The 14461-nt window shown below is 29.3% G+C and overlaps 1 protein-coding gene and 1 pseudogene across 1 annotated transcript; both read left to right on the top strand.

Moving 5' to 3' along the window:
* Nucleotides 1-9239: 9239 nt before the first annotated feature.
* Nucleotides 9240-9650, top strand: LOC129297680 (uncharacterized; the record flags this gene model as incomplete). Its single annotated transcript, XM_054936022.1, has 1 exon — nt 9240-9650. A coding segment is annotated over exon 1 (411 nt), but the record flags the coding sequence as incomplete, so codon positions are not given.
* On the top strand, nt 9643-11424 carry LOC129297679 (albumin-2-like; annotated as a pseudogene).
* Nucleotides 11425-14461: the final 3037 nt, after the last annotated feature.

Raw genomic sequence — 14461 nt, forward strand, 5'->3', positions numbered from 1 at the left:
GAATGAAACAATTGCATCATATATAAACTTAAGATATTATATGCTCCAGAGTAATAGTTGATATATAACAATACCTTAATTATATGTACAAACATGTTTGATTTCTTTAATATAAAAGGTGACACTACTGTTGAATAGTACTAAAATTAATAAAAATAAATTTTACAGCAAAGCACAACTTAAGTCATCTCCTTAAGAGTCAATAGAGTAACTATTTGAATTATGATTATGAAAAGGTAAATAATGGGGAGGTTTTTATGATGAAATTAAAACTAAATTAAAATTAAATAAATAGAGGAAATTCAACTAAGAAAATTATTAAAACAAGCAGTGTAATCAATCACAATCCAATCATCTAAACTTAATCTTCCTCATTCACAAATTAAAGTAATTTTATTTAACTTTATTATTCTGATTTTATTATATATTTCTCAAATTATCATTCAAGAATTAAATAAAAAAATTAAGTTATAGATTACTTAAAATCTCACTTAACCCACAACTTGACAACTGTTTTATATTAGCCACACCAAATCAAAGCATGAATAATCACTCAAGCCAAATAAAATTACTCTTAAGTTACTATATCAATCGATTATAACAAGTAAAACCTCAAATAAAATTTATAACCCAAAAATTATGTAATAAAACTTCTCTAATTAATAATAGTAGTTAAAACATAAAATTTAGAGGTAAAGAAAAGAAGAAAAAATTAGAATAAAAGTAAAATAAAATCTTCTTTGAATATCAAAAATTTTAATTAAAATTTAGGATTGTAGGTTGTGATTCATGACATTAAAAAAATTAATTATTTATAAAATTAAAAATCAAGCAATATGAGATGATAAATTGGTGAGCCATCGATGGAGAAATTGGAGAAAAAGTGAACCAAGATCACTGCTGTCTTGTTTTCTCCCTTTTTTCGTCTGAGTCGTCTCTTTCCTCTACGTTCCTTCCTTTATAAATATATAATCTATCAGGTGATGCGTGCAGTGTGCGTCTCCTCCTATAAACAAAATTTAATAATTTAATAAAATGATAAAATAAAATGATAAAATTATTCTAAATAACCCTAATTGAAAATTACACTAAAAAACTCAAAATAAATATAAACAAAGTTTTAAATATTTAATTCTTAAATTAATTTTCAAACAAGCCCATATTCTTCTTATCTAAAATAATCTTTATCAATATCTTTCAAATTGAATTTAGAAAACCTGCACAAATAAAATAAAATTAAATAGCAACTATGTATAAATATTAAAGATATCATTTATATCTTAAAATCAAGTTTAGTTAGTTAAAATCTCAAAATTGAATATTGGCTAATAAAATCAAATAATATCTAATTAAACTCAATTAGCCTTAAATAAATATTTAAAAGTCTAAATTAAAAGGAGAAAAATATATAAAATTTCTATTTATTAATTTCCCCACATTTAGAATTTTACATTCCTGGGCAAAACTTAAATCTCAAATTTCAAGAAAAGAAATGTGAAAGTAATAAAAAATAAGAAACAATCATAGCTCTTTAACATTTTAACACTCTAATCAATATCTCTTATATCTAGAATAACAAATATCATGATAATTTCATTTGGTAAAATAAATCAAGCAATAACCCCTCACAAAGGCCAAGTGTTTGACTCTCAACTTTCAAATGTATATAGGTAAGTGTTTTGCTTAAGTTTCCCTATCAAAATCTCACTATTATAAGCTTGTTTATCATCTAAGTCTCCACTATCTATGTCATATGCAATGCAAGAATCAATAAAACTTTTGTTTAGGTTGTAATGGGGCTTAAGTAAAGGTAAGGTATAGAAAAATGAAGGTTAATAAACTTTAGGAGAATGAAAAGTATATTTGAAATGAAACATATAGAATGAAAGAAACAAAATAAATTGATTTGAGTTTATTTTTCTCTCTTTGTTTTGTTTTCATTTCCTTTATTTCATGTACTTTTTTTCTTTTTTTTTTTTTTACTTCTACCTTTTTGGCTCTTTCTTTTCTTTTCTTTTTCTTTTCTCCTTTCTTTGCCTTTTGGCTTCCTCCTTGTTTTTTTTTTTTAAATAACCCAAATCTCCTTTCAAGTGTATTCTTTCATTCCAACAAATATTATGATACACTTTTCATTATCTAAAGTGGGGTGAGAAAAATGAAGGGAAAAGATTTTTATAGATTAAGTTTTCAGTTGACTAAAATTTTAAAGAAAAGGTCTAGGCTCAAAGGAGCTAACAAGAGATAAACTATATGGGATGACTATTTGGCTAAGTAGGCTAAAAAAAATGCCTAAATCATCTTCACGCAAAGCATATGCAATTATAGTCTCAATAAGAATCAAGACAAGTTCTAGAGTAAAAGTAGTAATAGAAGAATACATACAAAAAAAGAATACTAGTAGGTCCAAATCCTCACATGCTAAAAACTATCGCATTAATCCATTGAAATCAAATTCATTGCCACTTTACTTGAATTTTAAATATAAAATCAATTACTTATCATGCTTAAATGCATCCAAACTAAAATTTCCTTAAAGTCACAACTTCACACAAAAAGACACTAAAAGTATAAAAAGATGCAAGAAAACACCTAATTTTTTTTTTAAAAAAAAACTTTCCAAAATAGAGACAAGTCCCTTCTCCCATACTTAAATCTTGCATTGTCCTCAATGCAATTCAATTTATAATAATCTAGTTAATCCAAAAATAAAATATAAGATGCAAGGTAAAGGTGAAAGAAGAAGAGTCAACTAAATAATTTAAATCTCTGTAAGCTCTTAAAGTTAAAATTCTCATCTTTGATAGAGAATAGATGCTTGTTCAAAATATTTTTCTCTCTAAGCTCATCCAAAGCTCCTTTAGGCGGTGGCTTTAGATCAATTGTCAAAGGATCCAAAATGTATAAAAAATGATGAGCCAAGCCCTCTCTATATATGAAACAACCAATAAAATCAAGTAGACTCTCATCAGAAAGAGTTAAAGCTTGTGCAAAAGAAGCCATCAGCACCTTCCCTTTATCTAGTTGAAGGTTGCATGACAATATCTCCATTGAAGATGGCCTCAATGTAGTAGAAGAAATTTTTCTAATCACAGGTACCTGCTCATGAAGGTCAATAGAAATAACAAAATCCTCCACACAAGCACTATTAGAGTCAGAATGCATAATATAATCAATAATCTCATGAATCTTAGTGCCATCCACACCATCAGAAAAGGCCACAGGGATAACAAAATCAATGCTATTTATGCGACCAACTGAATGCACGATCTCATAAGTATCATCATAATCAGAAGGCTTAACACTGACAGACGAACTAATAGCCTTAGTAGAATTAATATAGTCAAGTAGATTATCACACTCAATGGAGTCAATGAAAAAAGAGGATCTAAAGAATCAGCAGAGTTTATGAATTCATCTATTTCAACACAGGCATCACAATTATGTAAGCCATCAAATGTACAATGTATATTATTTTCATAATTCACCATATTAGACAACCCAAAAATCAAATCATCCCAAACCTCATCACATTGCTCATTCATGAATGAAAGATAATCATATTGACTTTTCTTACTAAGATCATCATTAATGTAGTATAACATGTGCTCTTTAAACATATCATCCTCTTGAGAACTCTTACTACCTATATTCGCTTTAATCTCATAGTCACCCTCACATTTTTTTTCTCAATTATAGGTAATTTTTCTATCTTATCATCTCCCAAACAATTAGAAAATTAAGTTCTACTAACAGTTGTACGCTCAATACTAGAAGCAGATAAGTCAAAGGAAGAACAATGTAAACATTCATCAATATTAACACAATCAATGTACGTTTCAACATTTTTAGACTCAATTGTCTCAGAGCACTCTAAATCAATGTTATCACAAGCATCATCAGATGTAAAATATATCATGCCATTAGAAATAATAATATCAGGTAGTGCACGATTATTAACATATTCAATAAATTCTTTAGACCAAGAAGGGTCAATAGAATCAGGAGGGGATATATCAATCTTAAAGCCACTCTTACATGCACCTAATTCATCAGTACCACTAGAATATGGTTTAGTGATTTTGGACTCATCATTGTTAGGAAATTCAACAACAATGTCCTCATTTATATCATTACCAGATAGAGAGTCTTCTTGTACTTGTTCTAGTAGGGAGCATATTTGGTCTACTATTTTCTGAATCTTAGGAAATTCTCTAATATTTGCTTCTTCATAACTTCAAAACTACTCCCCTCATTAGACTTAAGTGTCGGCATGGGTTGGCTTATTGGTTGTAGAGGCTGTGTAGTCTCAAGCACATCATTAGCCTGCATATAGGGGTATTGTTGGACAAAAGCTGGGGTACTCTTTTAAGGATAGGTGTGGAAATGATGGTGCGAATGGTAGTGTGATCATTGCTCATTATATGTCGAGGAACTCCTAAAGGGTTAATAATGAGGATGGTAAGGGGCTAATTCAAGTGGTTGTGCCATTGCCTATTCAGCAAGCATTTGTTTAACAGTATAAATCAATTCATCAATTTTCCTTTTGAAACTATGAGTGTCATGATAAAGTATGAATGGAGAAAAATTAGTATCAAGATGATAATCATTTCAAGCCATCTCTACAGTCAAAATAGAATCACTCAAGCTAAAGGAAAATACAAAGAAACACAAAGTCCTCTCAACTATATGATCAAAATAATGAATTTTTTTTTTGGTGCACCCTATCCTCACTAAAAAAAATAAAAATAAAAGAAACTACCTAAAAAAATAAGGAAAAAAATCAAAAAATTAAATCTAGGAAAAAATGAAAAATAACCTAAAATTTGAAAAAAAAAAATTGAAAATAGCACCCAAATTTATTTTAGAAATTCAAAAAAATGAGAAAAAGAAAAAAAAATTAACAACTAAATTTAAAAAGTTAACACGTTTGACTCCCCGGCAATGGCGTCAAATTTTTGACACTCCTGTTGAATAGCATCAAAATTAATAAAAATTAAATTTTACAGTAAAGTGCAACCTAGGTCATCTCTTTAAGAGTTAATAGAATAACTATTTGAATTATGAATATAAAAGGTAAATAATGGAGGGTTTTTTTATGATGAAATTAAAACTAAATTAGAATTAAATAAATAAAGGAAATTCAACTAAGAAAATTATCAAAAACAAGCAGTGCAATCAATTACAATCCAATTACTTAAACTTAATCATCCTCTTCCACAAATTAATTTAATTTTATTTAACTTTATTATTCTAGTTTTATATAAATTTCTTAAATTCTCATTCAAGAATTAACAAGAAATTAAATTATATATTAATTGAAATCTTCCTTAACCCACAACTTAACAACTATTGTATGTTAGCCACACCAAAAATAAAGCATGAGTAATTACTCAAGTCAAGCCAAATTACTCTTAAGTTACTATATCAATCAATTATAGCAAGTAAAATCTCATATAAATTTATAACTCAAAAATTATGTAATAAATTTATTCTAATCAATAATAGCAACTAAAGCATAAAATTTAGAGGTAAAGAAAAGAAGAGAAAATTGAAATAAAGCTAAAATAAAATCTTCTTTAAATATCAAAGATTCTGATTAAAATTTAGGATTATAATTTGTAATTGATTACAGTAAAAAAATTAACTATTCATATAACTAAAAATCAAGCAATATGAGATGATAAATTGACGTGCCATCGATGGAGAAATTGAAGAAAAAGTAAACTGCAATCGCTGCTACCCTGTTTTCTCTTTTTTTTTGTTTTTTTTGTCCGAGTCATCTCTTTCCTCTACATTCCTTCCTTTATTGATATATAATCTATCAGGTGATGCAAGCAGCGTGCGTCTCCTCCTATAAATAACACTTAATGATTTAATAAAATGATCAGACTATTTTAAATAATCCTAATTAAATATTATACTAAAAGACTCAAAATAAATATAAACAAATTTTTAAATATTTAATTCTTAAATTAATCTCCGTCCATATTTTTTTTATCCAAAATAATCTTTATCAATATCTTTTAAATTGAATTTAAAAAATCTACACAAATAAAATAAAATTAAATAGTACCTGTATATAAATATTAAAGATATCATTTATATTTTAAAATCAGAAATTTAGTTAGTTAAATTTTAAAATTTAATATTGGCTAATGAAATTAAATAATATCTAATTAAATTTAATTAATCTTAAATAAATATTTAAAAATTTAAATTAAAAAAATAAAAATATATAAAATTATCATTTATGAAAAAGGTAAGACAAGCATACACAAAAGGACAATAATTGAGTAGTTGTAACGCGTCCGGCATCTCATCCCATTAAAAAATAAATATTTTAGAAGACTTTGTTAAAATTATTAGTATTTTTTAATTTTGATGGTCAAGAATGCCATCAATGGTCTCTTTAAATATCTGTCATCTATAATGCATGTCTTCGGTACCAATTGCTCACTGATCACTACAAAAGTTCGTACGAGCTTCTGCTTGAATCAGTGCTCTTTCCTGCATTTTCTCTAGTCATTAGTGAAAATTAAAGGAGGCTTCTATGTTCTATGACATTGAAATCTCTGCATGAAAAAGGTGATGACATTGAAATCTCTGCATAATTGGGTTTCTTTTTATGTTTAGATTTTTGTTCTTCTTGTTGCTGCTGCTACTTTCCATATAATATATATACTTGTTAACAGTTATATGTAATCCCGTTAACAAATTCTCATTATATTTCTCTCTGTTTTTTTTTACTGCTCATACTTGAAAGTGACCTTGTTTAAGGCATGATTTGGTATTAAATATGTGGATATCTTTTCTAATGAGAATTCAAACTTTGGTTTGCTGTGCATGTTATGAGAGTTCTCTTTGTTTTTTAAATATTTATTACTTGTGTAATGCGGTATTTTACATAACATAAGATTATATAACTGAAAATTTTAAAATTAAAATTAATGAGAATTAAATTATGCTGAAAATATTTCATTAATTAGTAAAAATAATTATAGAAGGATTTATAAAGCGTACTTGCAGAATCTATAAGTACATTCTCAAGTTTTGCCATATAAAAAGGAATAATGGAGGTAGTGATGCTTAACTGCTAGTTTGTTATTTTTCAAAACAGTTTTTATTTTTAAATTTTAAAAGCAAAAAACTTGTTTAATTAGTTGTTTTTTAAAATATTTAATTTAAAATTATTTTATTTTTATTTTTAAATACATGAAAAAAAAAGTTGCTTCTGATTTATTTTTTTGCGTTTGGAAAGAAAAACGGCGTGAGAAAAATGTTTTTTCATTAATAGTAAAAGTTGTAATTTTGGTAACAATGAAATAAGGAAGACGAAACATGCAAGTAAACTCTCATTCGCTTTTATATAATATAAGTTACTTTCTAAAAAAAAGTGATGATCATTTTTGTAAGTTACTTCGTATAAAAAAGTGTATTTTTTTTTAATTTTACCCTTTTATAACTTTAAATTAGTAAAATATTACATATGAGAGGGAAAAAAATTTAAAGATGTTACATTTAATAAGGGTAAGATGAGAAATTTATTCTTTTCTGGACAATATGGATAATTTAACTATCTTTCGTAAATTTTGGATAGACACTTAAAAATGATTTATATATGTGTGTGTGTGTGAGAATGAAAAGAGTATGTATTATCATGATTTTTTCCTCTCTTTTTAAATATATTATATAAGAGTCTATGCATGCTTTTGGTTTTACATACATACAAGGTTTTAAACACTGGTGATGCAAAATTTAATAGTGGCACCACGATTGAAACGTTTTTTTAATTAAATTAAGATATATAGTTTAATTATAAATTAATTATTTTAAATAAAAGGAATAAGAATATCTGGGCTCTAGTTATTAGTTAATCAAAACACATCTAGGAATTTATTTGCGTCTCCAAGCACATCTAGGGTCTAGTTCCAATAGCATTTGGATTTGAAATTAGATTTAGATTTAAATTAAATCCTTCATTTAGATACATAAAAGTAAATCCAAATTCATATTCATATTTTATTATAATTTATTTGTAATTTTAAATTTCTTCTAAATTCTAATTATTTGAAATTTTATCTACTTCAATCATATCATTTTCTTCACGTTTTAACTATTCGTTTGTTACTCTCATCTCTCCTCTCATATATTGTTTTGGTCTCACACTGGTTGAAAAATAAAGATAAGATTGTTATTCTCAATCTTTCATTTTTGGTTCAAATCTTAGATGGTCTTTCTTTTACCTTTAAAATTTGTTACATTATCCAAGCAAAGGATTTTTAACACATGAATTTTAAATGTAAAATTTTAAATCAAAAATTTATATTTAAATATATCAATTCCAACGCTACCTAAGTTGGAGTGATTTTAAATACACTTCTTCCTCTCCTAATTATAGAATAAACATTCACACCTCTTATATATTGGTCCATATTATATGGCAAAGTTGGAGTGATTTTTTTTCATTTTACCATTTATTTATTTATTGAGAGCCAAATTATATTTATTAGAAATTTAGAATTGGGTGTTTTCATTGTTAACTGCAAAAAATTTTTGCCAGTACTTTGAATTTCTAGAGAACAATAATTTATTATGGTATGAATGCAAAGAAGGACAAAATTGGAAAGTTAATAATTTTTTTAATAAGTCTAATGATATGCTCTCTAGTTCTAATTATAGGAAAAAATCTATAAACTTATGGATTTTAAGGAATGATAATTAATAACCTTAAAATTGTAAAAAATATTTGATTTTTTAAGGGTAAGATTTATGTACTTAGCATTATATACGTAATATACTTTTATCCAATTAAATCAAGACAAATTGATTATAACATATTAATAATATTAATAATAAGATTTTGATATAGAATAAATAATATATAAAAAATTCACATATCTTAATTTAATTAAAAAATAAGTGCCTTTTTTTAAATTTTCGCCATCACTAAAATTAATGATATGTCCAGGAATTATAACTTGGTACAGCTAAGGAAGGGAAATATAGGTAAAAATGTAACCACTACATTTTTACTCTTTAGTTAGCATCAAATAATATTGTAAAACTTTGCCCTGTAATTAAAATCGAAGGGAGTAACAATCTTTTCTTAATATTGACCAACTTGATTAAGTATGCCCTATGATTAGGATTGGAGGGAAAATATATCATCTTAATTACCTGAGCTCTTGGACTTGCACATCCATCCATTTAGAAGTACCTTATTCCTTCTGAAGCGACAGATGTCAATCCCTCCAAACTCACCATGGAGAGGGGCTGCAGCAGCCTATGCACAGCCTTTGAATCAAGATGAGATTTTAGGAGTCCAAGCTTTGGTGGAACAAGTTTACCACGTAAATTGTCGCCTTCCAGGAAATCCACCTCTTCCTGATATCATCTACAGAAGCAGTGAAGATGACGAAAATACAAGGAGGTATGTGTTCCGTTGGGACTTGACTCCCTATCAACAAGTCTTTGTTCATGGACTTGAAGCAAGACGTGAAGAAAACACTCCCGAGACCACTTACTTCAATTTGTGTCACTATGTCCATAATGCTGGTAGGCCTCTTGACTCAACTAGGCCAACACACATGCTTTCATTAGCACCACACCTAGTAGTGCATGGCATCCAGATCCCGATCTCCAACCTGGACAATCCATGCGAGTTTTTCGTTATGAGATCAATGCTCCTGGTGGCATTTGGGTTTCTCAGACCTTGGGTAATCATTATAGATTCCCGGCTCAAGACGAAGTTACATTCATTGGTGCCATTGCACCTCAATACATTCGCTCTGCTCAATTATACCTGGTCACACGTGAAGTTGGATCAAGGTAAGTTTTAAATTGATCAACATTTCTGGACCATAATGTGTAATACATTATATATATTTATTTTCTGTAGCTTTTGTTGTGCAGGTTTCCAAGATATGAGAGAGCTGATGACACACTAATACTAAATGCCAATTTTAATCCACAGTCGCATTCGCTTAGGATGATCCGACTTCGTAGGCCCGTAGTTGACTACATGGATAAAACTTCTGGACGTAAGAAATTGAAGAAGCTTAAAATTTATCCAACCACATTAAAACATATAAGAGAGAAAAGACAAGTCTCGGATGTCGACGTATATGATTGGTATGCAAATCAAGTGGAAGATATAAAGAGCTACATAAATGCTGCATTCCGTGCTCACAGGAACAATGAAGCCTATTTATTCATGAAACATGAGTATGTGCTAGTGAATTATGCTCCAAGATCAACAAATGACAAGATTATCAATGGTCCACTTTTTATTTGTGATGGCTATCGATCTCTTGTTGGCACAGCATTTGGAGAATATGGCATAGATTGTGCATTTGATACCGATGGCACTGAAGCTTTCACCTTCTCGGGGAAACTTTGTGCCTACATAGACTATGCTCCGGGATCCACAAATGACAAAATACTCCAAGGTCCAATGATAATCACGCCATGTTTCCCTTCTTCAAGGGTACGGTTTTTGAGAATGGCATAGATGCTGCATTTAGGGCAACTGCAACTAATGAAGCTTACTTATTCAAAGGCGACCAGTATGCTCTTATAAACTATAATTCCAAGACCCAATTTGCCATTCGTCACATTAACCAAGGCTTTTATAGTTTAAAAGGAACTATCTTTGAAAGTGGAATAGAAGCGGCTTTTGCATCTCACAGGACAGATGAAGCTTACATTTTTAAAGGAGACCAATATGCACTTATCAATTATGCCCCAGGTTCAACTAAAGACTATATAATTGATGGCGTGAAGAAAATCATTGACCATTGGCCCTCTCTTAGGCCAATATTGCCTCGTAACAATCATGGGCTTGATGAACATAATCATCACGATCAAGAACATGACAACCGAGACCAAGATCTTGAAGAAGCTGAGGATACACTTATATCATGGTATGAATATTGGAATACAAATTTCTATTGATGATATTTATTTTCTACTTCTTAATGTAATTTGTATTATTAGCATTGTTGACTTTATGTTTTCTCCAGGTTTTGCATTATGTGTGCTATTTGGATATGAGTTCTGTTAATAAGCCACATGTTCTTGGACTGAAGAGAACTCAGTCAAACCATTTTGCAAGAATTCCCTCTATAAATGTTCTAGGATGGAGCTTTGTGCAAATTTCTTCAATCACCTTTCTTTAACCAGTTCATGGTTGGTGTCGATAGCCTCCTCTTGCAGTCATGCTTGACAAAACCTTGCAGGGAGATTGGGGATATTTTGCAAGTTTGGTCTACCTCTCTCTTAGGTCCTTAGATATCATGTGGCACTATTATGCTGTAACTTTTTATGTTTTGGTATGTGTTGCGTAGGGTCGTGTCATGTTGTCATTTTGGTTGATGTTTTCATAGTTGTACTTTTTCATGTTTAAAACAGGTGAATTGTGTGGCTAAGATCATGAGATCCCATCAGCTGAGCCACGAATAATCTAGCATATATGAGCTTCAAAAGTTAAAGTTAGGTACTCCATTAAATTTATATTTAACTTCACTTTGACCCCTCTTCATCTATGGTTGAACTATTTCATCCAATCCTACGTATAAGTTATTTTTAACTACTTCACTGAAATTAAGAAAAGATAGTTACTTTATTATTATTTTTCAATTTACCCTTATTAAATGCACTTTCTTTAAAACATTTTGATAAGCCTACTTATACTTAATATATATGTTAATTATGGCTTCTAAAATGGATATTTATGGCGTGAAAAATATGGAAAAAAAGTTAAGACATTTTACTCACAATTTCACATTTTTACTTCATTTTAGAATAATGATGTAAAAAGTTTGTTAAAAAAAAAAAGAATAATGATGTAAAAAGGTTAAAAATGGGCTAAAAATATGAAGACCTTAACCGCTAGAGCTAAGTACCTTCCGAACCTAGATGCACTTTGTCAGAAGACAGCGGCGCACACAAGAAAGGCAAATCGCTTCTGCTTACATTAAAGGCTGGTCATTCACCCACCCACGGATGTGAAGATGGATGAACAAGGTTGATTAGTGTTTATGCAAACTGAGACCCCCCAGTATCAGGCGAACATCAAGCTAAGACACGTGTTTCACACAGAAATGCCCTAACATTTATATTTTTAATAATTTAGAAGCTAGAGATGTAAACTAGACAGAGTTTCTCTAATTTGGGCCACAACAACTTATCTGTTGAGGCCATTAATGAAAAGTGTCCAGTTTCCTACCTGCAGCTTAGGAGGTAGTGCAAATTTTCGAGAGTGACTTTATTAATCAGGGAGTCGAATCTCTTCTGCCCTTTTCTATTGTTCAGCGTTTTCTGAATTGGGATTCTTTGTCGTATTAATTATGTTTATTAGTTTATAAGTTTCCAGTCAAGGTAGGGAGTGGGGAGACAAGGAAAGGATGAATTTTCTGGCAGGGGGAGACAAACACACATCCGGTCGAGGCTGAACCAAGGCGACGGGAAAGAAGGAAAGATGAGAATCCACGCCTCTCTCTCACTCACTCTCTTCTCTGTTTTCGCCGACAAGCAGGAAAGAAGAATATAAGATATAAAAGTTGGTGGGAAAATTACAAGAAAGAACCCCACCAGATTTAATTATTATTATCATCATCATATTTTTATAATATGAGGCAAGGGTACTTTAGTACTTCTCCATATAAAAGAACATAAACTAACCTTTGACTTAAATAAAATCTGAATTCTAGATCTCTATATAAGTAATCGGTATAAATTCTATTTGGCCACTTCTCTTCATTTGTCCTAAAATTAAAATAATTAAATTAAATATTAATTGAGAAGAAATTTATTTAATTCAAATTTTGGATCATTATAATATACATATTGATATTTGGACTAATAACCACTTTGTTCATATTATAGCATTAAAGGTTGTCCAAAGTAGAAAATAAAAGTGAGTATGAAGAGGAAGAAACTAAAGTCATCATTAACATGCTATACTCAAGATGGAAGAGCATAAAGAGAGAATGATCCAAGAAGAGTTTAAGAAGAATGAAATCATTTATACAAGCTTAGATGTATCATAGCCGTGGACTTGAAAGGATGATATTCTTAGACTAGAAATCTTATTGTTAAACTAATTGATCTTTGGTTGTCTATATCTCACAAACTATGAAATTTTTTTTATCACTAACTTCATAAGATTTTCAAAGATATTTTATTTACTCAAAATGGAGTTAAGTTGAAAAAGTTATGAATATTTAAAGTTTAAGCTTTGAAATGTAAATTCTACAGAAAATCAAATTTAACCTCTACTCATGTTTTTAGGCATATCTCTCAATATACCAATCATTTTAATGTGAAACATATCTCATTTGAAAATAAACTCTAACAAATTTTTAATGATAGTTAATTTATTTAAAATAGAGTTCTAATAAAAAATATATGATTTTTAGAAATTGAGTGATGAGATATTGATTCTGCACTGTGTTCAATTTTAACCTTTAGTCACTCTTTTTGCTCCTATCTCACAAAGTACATTAAATTTAATGTGAAACTTTTTTTCACTAAAAACTAGATGTAAAGATATTTCCAATGATATATAATTTGATAGATTTTTAGTTGTACTGAGTCAGTAATAGCCTTCAAAAGTTCTATTATGTATAATGCCTCTCATACATGCATGAATGAGAATGTCCACATACATGTTTCAGCCTAAGTGAGTCCACTTCAAGATCGCATTATAACTAATACGTTTGAATTAGCCTTCATAAGCTTTGTTTTTCATTGAATAGCTTCTGTGATCTAATTCACAATTGAGTACATGGTGATGTATGCTTGAATCAATCACAGTATGATCAGCTTGAGTTATGCCTTCATCTAACCCACACATGTGACTTGTGTGATCCATGCTTGAATGAGAACCCAAGCCTTCTGTAATCCAATTCAAGCTTTAACTAGAAAGAGCACATGTTTGAATTAGACATAAGTAAATCAAACTATTCTATCCAAATCCAATTCAAGCATGAACTAGAAAGAGCACTCGCTTGAATTTGCCAAAAGTGAACCAAGCCTTTCTACCTTGGCTAATCCACATTTGAATTAGGCTAATCTATGCTTGAATTAACTTTTGACATTGCATTTAAAACATTTCATAGAAGAAGGGCTTTTTCACCTTTGCTTCACTCCTACACATCTTCAATAACTATAAATGGCCATATTATATCTCCAACAATTATTTCACTCAATGAGCTACAAATATAACACTTCAAACTTATTTTGACAAGAGAGTTAAGCTCAAAAACCATTAAGTTATGAATTCATGTTCATATTTCTTGTACTTTATGAAGATAATTGTTCTTTAAGCCAAATTGTACTCATTATGCTCGTAGAGAGAGTTTTATATGAGTGTAACTCATCTTCATACACATTGTAAAAGTGAGGGAGAGATTTTCATTATAATCAAGAGAGGTTATTATCTTGGGAGAAAAGCTCACTA

This window comes from Prosopis cineraria, unplaced genomic scaffold, assembly GCF_029017545.1.
Source record: "Prosopis cineraria cultivar Desert tree isolate PC_DT_omini unplaced genomic scaffold, ASM2901754v1 PC587, whole genome shotgun sequence".
NCBI classification, from domain to species: domain Eukaryota; kingdom Viridiplantae; phylum Streptophyta; class Magnoliopsida; order Fabales; family Fabaceae; genus Prosopis; species Prosopis cineraria.